Here is an 8,654-nt window from a genome sequence, read left to right on the forward strand (position 1 = left end):
ATTGTAGAAGAGAGGTAGACAACAGAAGGAGGAGCAGGGAAAAATGTGGGGAGAGCAAGGGGAAGGGAGAAGATTCCAGAAGAAGGAGGAGAGTCCATGGAGGAAAAAGTTGGATGAGGTCACAGGGAAGAGGGCAGAGGGAGGACAGCAGATCAGTTGGAGGAGGAGGAGAGGGAGGAGTGCAGAGTTGAGTGTGATGTCATAAGCAGGGTGGGCGGAGTCAGGAGGGCAGGGTCAGCAGAAACACCACGGGGGAGGTCAGTCCACAGGAGAAGACAGCAGAGGGCAGAGGGCAAGGACCTAAGGGAGGAAGAAAGTCCAGGTAAGAGGGAAAGGAGGGCAGGAGGAGAGGGAAAGGAGGTGCAGAATGAAAGAGACCAGAGGGCAAAGAAAGGAGAGCCAAGGGTGTAGAGGAAAAGAACAGGGCTGATGGAGGATCAGGGTGCTGAGAGATTAGAGCAGAAGGAAAGGGGATCAGGAGGAGATGAAATTTATGGAAGAGCAGGAGTAATGTGGAGATCCAAGAGAACAGAGTGAAGAGTAGGCAAGAGGGCTGAGGGCAGAACTCAGAAATCAGAGCAGAGAATTAAGTGACAATGGTAGAGGGAGAGGTGATCAGAGGGAGGTGGTCAGAGGTTGAAGGGGAAGGGAATTGTATGAAGGGAGATGGAGATCAAGAGGAGGATGGAGTTCAAAGGGAATGGAGAAGGAAGAACAGGGATGAAGGAGTAGGAGAGCCCTAGGAGGGCAGGGGACTTCTGAAGGGGAGAGAATTGCGTTGAGTGAGAGGGGAGAGACTTCCAGAGGGAGGAAGAGATCAAAGGAAAGAAAGGAGAGAGATGGGGGCAGAAAAAGGAGAGAGAGGAGGGTAGTGGGAGTGCAGAGGGCTGAGTCTGATGTCATAATCAGGGTGGGCAGAGTCAGCAGGAGCACAGGGGAGGTCAGTCCAGGTGGAGAAGGCAGAGGGAAGAGGGCACAAGGCAGAGAGCTAAGGGAGGAAGAAGGCCCAGGTAAGAGGGAAAGGGGGGGCAGTAGGAGAGGGAAAGTAAGTGGGGTGCGGTAGAGGTCAGACACAGGAGATAAAGAAAGGTAATGTACATGAAGAACAGGGTTGAGCAAGGAGGCACTAGAGGGAGGCAAGTAAGGAAGCGTGTGGATGGAGGTCTAAGAACATAGAGAGGAGTGGAAGAGGAAAGAGCGAGGAGATCGGAGAGAAGAAGGGCAGAGGTGGGGAGAAGGAACATGTTGGTGGGAAAGGTGATTAGAGTGAGGAGGTCAGGTTGGAGGATGTAGGAAATGTTGTGAAAAGAGATGTCCATCATAGGGAGAGGTGAAATGAGTGTGGAGGACGGAGGAAAAAGAGAAGAGCCAGGGGTGGCTGTCCAGGGATGGTTGGGCATAGAGGGAGGAAGGCAACGAGAGGCGAAAAGGGAGGAGTGCAGAGGGCAAAGTGTGATGGCAAATCAGGGTGGGTGAAGTCAGAAGGGGAAGGGGAGTCACTACAGAGGGCAGAGGGAAGATAGGGAAGGAAGAAACTTCAGGTAGGGAAGGGGAAGGAGGGCACTAGGGTTAGGAAGAGATCATAGGGTGAAGAAGGAGCAGGTAAAGAGCCAAGATTGTAAAACTGAGGGAGGAAGGGGGACGAAAGGGGCAAGATTAGGGAGGAGTGTGGAGGTCCAAGAGCACAGTTGGAGTAGACCAGAGGGCTGTAGAGAGATGCACAGGCAGGGAGCGAGAGCGAGTGTGGGTAGAAGGAAAAATGTTGGAGGCCGGAGGTCAGAAGAGGTCGGAGTGTGCAGCAAATTGTGTGAAGGGAGACATGAAAGGGAGGAAAGGTGAAATGTGTGGAGACCGGAGGGTAGAGCAGAGCCCAGAGGGAGGAGCACTATCTAGGAAGGAGAGGATGATGAGAGCAGGAGGAGGGCAGCAGAGGAAGACGGGCAGGGAGGACTGCAGAGCTGAGTGTGATGTCATAAGCAGAGTGGGCAGAGTCAGGAGGGCAGGGTCAGCAGGAGCACAGGGGGAGGTCAGTCCACAGGAGAAGACAGCAGAGGGCAGAGGGCAAAGACCTAAGGGAGGAGGAAAGCCCAGGTAAGAGGGAAAGGAGGTGCAGAATGGAACAGACAGAGGGCGAAGAAAGGAGAGCCAAGGGCATAGAGGAAAAGAACAGCACAGAGAGAGGAGCAGTGGAAGCCTGAGGGGCCAGGAGTGGAAATAGGGGGAGGCAAAGAGGAGTGTTTGAGAGGTCAAAGGAACTGAAGTCAGCGGGAAGAGAGCAGAGGGAGGAGATGATCAGAAAGAGGAAGAGAAGGGCTGTGGTAGCAGAAGGAAAATGGTTAGTGGGAGAGACAATCAGGGTGAAGTCAGAGGTTGGAGGGTTAGGATATTGTGGAAAGGGAGATGGACATCATGGGAGGAGAGAAGAAAGTGGACCGCAGAGGGAGCAGTTGTGTCTGGGAAAGAGTCTCCAGAGGGTTGGGGGGGTGCAGATGGAGGTGGAGAGCAAGTGCAGAGACCTGTGAGCAGAATGTAATGTGATAATCAGGATGGGTGCAGTCAGTAGGGTGGGGTCAGGAGGAGAAAACTCAGAAGTAAGAGAGCAGAAGGCAGGAAGGTGGGGTGGAAGAGCAGAGGGAAGAAGAAACCACAGGTAGGAGGGGGAAGGAAATCAAGGGGCAGAGAGGAGAGGACTGAGTATGCAATAGTGGAAGGTTGAGGAGGGAGGGGAGAAGGAGCAGGGGCCAGGGGGTAGACATAGAGTGGAGAAAGAAGGGAGAAGTTTGGAGAACTAAGAACAGAGAGAAGACGGCACAGGAATGGGCTCAGAGGGAGGAAAGGAAAAAGAAGAAGGTTGGAGGGAACGCATAGGGCAGGTTGGAGGAGGTGGAAGGAGGAGGGAATCGTGTTAAGGGAGTGGAGATCAAAAGGAGGAAAGGTCAAATGAGTGTGGAGGGCAGAGGGAAGAGAGCAGATCCCAGGGAGGAGCACTGTCCAGGGAGGAGAGGATGGGGTGAGGGCAGAGGTAGGACAGCAGATCAGAGGGGGGAGTGCAGAGAGCTGAGTGTGATGTCATAAGCAGGGTGGGCAGAGTCAGGAGGGCAGGGTCAGCAGGAGCACAGGGGGAGGTCAGTCCACAGGAGAAGACAGCAGAGGGCAGAGGGCAAGGACCTAAGGGAGGAAGAAAGCCCAGGTAAGAGGGAAAGGAGGGCAGGAGGAGAGAGAAAGGAAGTGCAGAATGGAAGAGACCAGAGGGCGAAGAAAGGAGAGCCAAGAGCGTAGAGGAAAAGAACAGGGCGGAAGAGGAGAGTTAGGACTGCAGTGGAGGTTTGAAGAGGAGGGGCAGAAGTAATAGGTGCCAGGACATATGGAAATGATAGAAAGAAGAGAACAGGGAGGAGTGTGGAGGGCTATGGGTGAAAGAGGACTCAGGGAATAGGAGATCAGAGGGAGGAGACAGTAACTGGAGGGTAGAGGCAGGAGGAGCTGGAGTTCGGAGTGTGATGCCATAATCAGGGAGGGTGTTGTCAGGAAGCTGGGATCAGGAGGGACAGTACAGTAGAGTACACAGGGAAGCTAGCAGAGGGAGGAAGAAAAAGGAGGGAAGGTGGCAGTAGAGGGGTAGATAGAATGTAGATAGAGCTTAATAGAGAACGGAGGAGAATAAATGGCATAGAGAAGGAAGAAGACAGAGGAAGAGGAATGCAACAGGAGACTAGATAGGAATGTAGAGGAGAAATGAAGGCAAAGAGCAGATTTATGAGGGGCAGAGGAGATTCAAGGGTGTGCAAGGATGGAGGATGGTGGCCTAAGAGCAGAAGTGGACAGAAGTTCAGAGGGAGGAAGTCAGAGGAGGTCGGATGGGGGAGGAGATTGTCTAAAAGGAGTGAGTAGTGTTGATATAGCAGTCCAGAGAGTAGGACGTAGGGGAGGAGGACAGTTTTTGGAGGATGGAGAGGGCTGATTGCAGAAGGAGGATGGTAGAGGAAAGAAACCAAGGAGTGAGGAGCCAGGAGAGCAGAAGGTGATGTCATAAGTGCAGAGAGAGGGTGGAGTTATGAAGGTGGGTTAGAAAGAGGGAGTTAAGGACAGAGAACTAGAGAATGGGGTGGGGGGACAGAGGACAGAAGGAACAAAGAGGTGGTGTTAAGAGAGCAGAAGGGGAAGGGAAGTAGTCAGAGAGAGAAGAAAATTAGGAATTAAGAGAGGGAGGCGGGTAGAAGGCTACCAGCTTCAAGAGGGAAGGTTGAAGATAAGACCAGGAGTAGGAAGGGTGATTGGGCAAGGCAATGATGTAATCATACATTGTCTCACTGCCTGTTCAAAGAAAAGAATCTGATGAAACAGCATGCTTGTCCTGTAACTGCTGACAACCTGAAGGCAAGAAGCTGGTGCCTTCACTTCTCCAAAGGTCACTGGTGTAATTAACAGATGGTGGAAAAGCTTAAGATAGTGTTTAACAACCTGGAATGGACTGATGAGAGTGGTGGATGCTTAAAGCAAGTTATAGAAGTATCTTTCTACACTTCACTTCTTTACTAACATAAATCAAAACATGTCGCTTAATGAAGAAAATTTTGAACAATATCTAAATCAACCACAGACAATTACTGAATTCATCCATGTAATTCTGACATCATTAAACAAAATAGTGAGGCGAGTAAATGATCTTGATAAACACATTGAAGACTTATTCGGAAAATTAGATAAAGAGATTCATAACGTCTCCTTTAAACTTCAGAATTTACAAGAAGATATAATTCAGCTAACTGATATTATAGCTCACAAAATTCCAAATGAAGTGTTATCCATGGAAGTGTGGAAGTCAAGGAAGTCTCTTCCAAATATAACTATTGAAACCCAGCAAGTGTACTCTTGTACATCATTACCTGTTAACATCTTTGAAAGAAACGATGCTAATACAGCAATATCACTTCTTGCATTACCTTCATACTACCAAAATGACATGGAAGATTCAAGTTCTTCTGACAGTTCATTCCACTCATGTTTATATTGTTCCAAATTTGTACAAGAAATTGTACATGTGAATAAAGAACAAGTAAGCGAGAAATACATACAAGAGAAGAATCTAGACCATGATAGAAATAAGCTACAGTGTCAACTGGTTAAAGAACATCACTCTGTGGATCACATTCCAGCCTCTGGTTGTGCAATAGCTCATTCATATTTAGATCAATCTGAAGGTGGCTCTTCATTATACATTTTTCCACTGAATAAAAGCAAGCCTCAAGAAAAATCTGCAACGAACAACTTACCTGGTGAGCAAGAACATCTACATTACAATTTTGGACGTATGAGTCATTCACGTCCTCGTGTCCTTTATGGAACTGGTAAGGGGGACGTGATGCTCAGCCAGCCACCATCGCTAATTCGTTGCAAAAGAGAGGCATTTGTCAACCCCCGCGCACCAGAAGCACCACCATTGCCCTCTGATTGGCTGATCCAACTTACCAGTTCTAAAAGACCATCTGCTGCTAGAATTGTTAACTCAGTAATCTCGCCAGTAACATCTTCGTTAGTTGTTTTGGAAACTACAACATCTGCTTGCTTAAAGACCACTTCTAACATAGATCTAAAGATGCCACCGAAATTCACTTCAGCACCAGCATCTCACGAATGTCTGGAACTGCAACCAGGTGATTTAAGTCCACAGAGTCAAGATCAGATGATCACTTCACTTTTACCTCCTTCAGTAATTGCATTAAGTAAGTCATGGGATTCAGCTTTGGATCTCATTGACACTGTTTTATCCGAACAATGTTCCATTTGTCAACCCATGAAGTCTTTTCCAAAGTCACCAAAATCTGCAAAATCACCAGAATCTCCATCAAAATCGAGATCTGCAAGTGGACCACTACCACAAAACCAAGTCTCAAATACGTCAGATTCTTCGAGTGCCCAATTACCAAGATTTTCCAGTGTACCACGTTCTGTTTCAGTACCTGCCTCATCAAGCCACAAAACACAGATGTCTTCAAATTCGTCACCATCACCAAAACGTTCAGTGAGCCACTTAACAAAACTTATTGAAGCACAGTCAAGATTACAAATAACAAATTCAAAAAAATCTGTGTCTTCACCACCATTGAAGTTATCATGTTTAACCTCAACAAAAGTTACCACTCTACAGTCATCATTGTCTTCGATGAAATCAACATCCGTTTCAAGCCATAGATCTTTTGCAATAACTCAGCATGTAAATTCAAATCCTGGGAACCAAAGTCGTTCATCAAGCCTACCAATAATGAACAATGCAAGAAAAGCATTGATGGAAGACATAAGATCAGGTGTTCAACTACGCAAAATTCAAAAACAGAGATCAAGAGCTGAGTTAGCTGAAAAGGAGGCAGATATGATCCGGGACCGTCGTAGAGCAATGGGATATAATTCAGGAAAATCGGATAGCGAGAGTGAATGGGCTTATTAAACAAACATAAGCAAATAAACCCATCAAAAGTAAAACCTAGTATTTGTTTTGTTCTATTACATCTAAGTCATTTCTAGTGTTTTAATTTCCCCCCTTGAATTACCTACCCCTAATAACTACACACACACACACACACACACACACACACACACACACACACAGCATACAAAGTTTGCATACAAACTTGGAATTTAGTGCAAAAAGTTAGCTGGGGAGTTTACAGATTAGAAGGTGAGTCCATGACCATCGTAGTAAGCAGAATGGCATCAAGCAGGTAGGCATGGAGCAGTAGCTGAGAGTTTACATAGGATCCATAGTTATTGACAGACAGAGACTCTGGACTTGGGAATTGAGGTCCTAGTGACATACCTTCAACAAGGGCACACTCCACCAAACATTCTAATATATAAACCTATGGGGGGCATTCTCATTCAAACCACCACAAATGACTTTATCATATTCACAGGACAATGTTTCACAACAGCCCTCCCCTTTCTCCAGTTTCCAATACTGTTGGAAATGTTGACAGCTCAGGATTAATTCTGGACACATTGAACTACAGTTGTAACCACTTCTATGGGATGATTCTGGGGAAAAAATTCCTATGTAGTTGCTTTCCAGAAGCCGACAACTTTCTCCCGGTTTTCTCCTGGTCTAATGAATTGCAAGTTCTTCCTCTTCTTTGCTTTTTGTTTTGGTTTTTCTTTTTGAATTGACATTTTGAATTTTTGAGATTTCTCTCCTTTCCTTCATAAGGGTCCTCCTTTGGGCCCTATCAAATCCATGGCCTCTTTAAACTGTTATATGTATATATACATACCTATTCCTACATATAACCTATGCACATGTTTTCACATATAAATGCCAACCTTTGGTAAGTATGTTCTTGCCTTTAGAGCATCTTTTCTATTGTTCAATGGAGAGAACTTTTTAATACAATTATAGCCCTTTTTTGACATATACCTTGGCTACAACTTTAAACTTTCTCAGGCATTTCCCCTTAACAAGTTACACATTTTATACCTTTCTGTCTTTATACCAGACTGCAGACCAGGATAAACTCAGGTAAGCCGTAGCTACTATAGCACAATCTGAATACCCTGGAAATTTCCACTATCAAAGTTCATTTACTTTACATTCAGATTATCAAGACATAAAGACAATACAGCCAATTTTTTTGCCAGAATATAATGTTAGTGGCTCCTAGCACAATTTCTGACAGTCCATGTTCCATTCTGAAACCTCAAAAACTGGGCAGCCACTGTCTTTCTCTAAGCATTTTTCTCTTTCAAACTCCCATGAGAATGGGTCATTAAATATTCCATAGAGTATACAAGGCCTATTGTACAAAGTAACAAACTTTTGAATATTCCCCCCACATATCAGTTCCAAGGGCCCAATAACCACAAGATCTCTCCCCAGTACCAAATTTTTATTAGTTACTTCTCTTGATGCTGAAACTTAAGGAAGCAAAGGCTAATTTTAGCACATAGTTTGAGGATATAGTCCATTGCTGCAGGGAAGTCACGGTACAAGAGCTTACAATAGTATCACATGTCTGCAGTCTGGAAGCAAATAATGGTTAATAGTGCACATTTTTTTTCTTTTGTAGTTAAGTCCTGGATCCTAGTCCATGAAATGGTACTGTTCACTTTTAGGGTGGGTGGAACCACTTCGACCTAGAATATCCTCATAGATATGCCCAGAGATGATTATGGTGATTCTAAATGCTATCAAGCTGTCAAGATTAACCATCACATGTATTTGAATAGAGGAGTACATGTGTGAGCAGATGTGTGTTTGTGTATGCACATGGAATGTAGATGTGTATGCACATGCTTGTAAAATATGAAGGAAAACCTGTGATGTCATTCATAAGGAGCTTTCAATATTGATATATTTTGGTGTCTCTTGCTGCGATCTGGGGCTCCCTTGTTAGCTTACCTAGCCAGAAAATATATATGTGTTCTGAGGATTGCTTGCAAGGCATGTGCTTCTACTGACTGAGCCTCCAACCTCAGATTTACATCTTTTAAAAACCACACTTAATCTTGAAAGAAAGTACGAGGTTAAGACTTCGCCTAACATGATATAATTAAGTCTATATTTGAACTATCGTATCATTGTCCTTCCAAGATGATGGAGTCTTCTTGTCACAATCATCATTATTCTCAATGTTCAGATGTTAGAATGTAACTTCAACATCTAC

At 45.4% G+C, this 8,654-nt stretch overlaps 1 protein-coding gene across 2 annotated transcripts; it reads left to right on the forward strand.

Moving 5' to 3' along the window:
- The first annotated feature begins 233 nt into the window (after positions 1–233).
- On the forward strand, positions 234–6,474 carry LOC125389446 (uncharacterized). Of its 2 annotated transcripts, none has more exons than XM_087902780.1 (2): positions 234–322; positions 4,325–6,474. In XM_087902780.1, the coding sequence occupies exon 2, from the start codon at positions 4,553–4,555 to the stop codon at positions 6,443–6,445; it is 1,893 nt and encodes a 630-aa protein (XP_087758906.1). In that variant the 5' UTR covers positions 234–322; positions 4,325–4,552; the 3' UTR covers positions 6,446–6,474. The 2 variants fall into 2 exon arrangements, with proteins under 2 accessions (XP_087758906.1, XP_048273959.2); XM_048418002.3 differs by lacking the exon at positions 234–322 and adding an exon at positions 3,108–3,190.
- The last annotated feature ends 2,180 nt before the right edge of the window (positions 6,475–8,654 follow it).

Source organism: Myodes glareolus, chromosome X, assembly GCF_982192425.1.
Source record: "Myodes glareolus chromosome X, mMyoGla1.1, whole genome shotgun sequence".
Taxonomy (NCBI): domain Eukaryota; kingdom Metazoa; phylum Chordata; class Mammalia; order Rodentia; family Cricetidae; genus Myodes; species Myodes glareolus.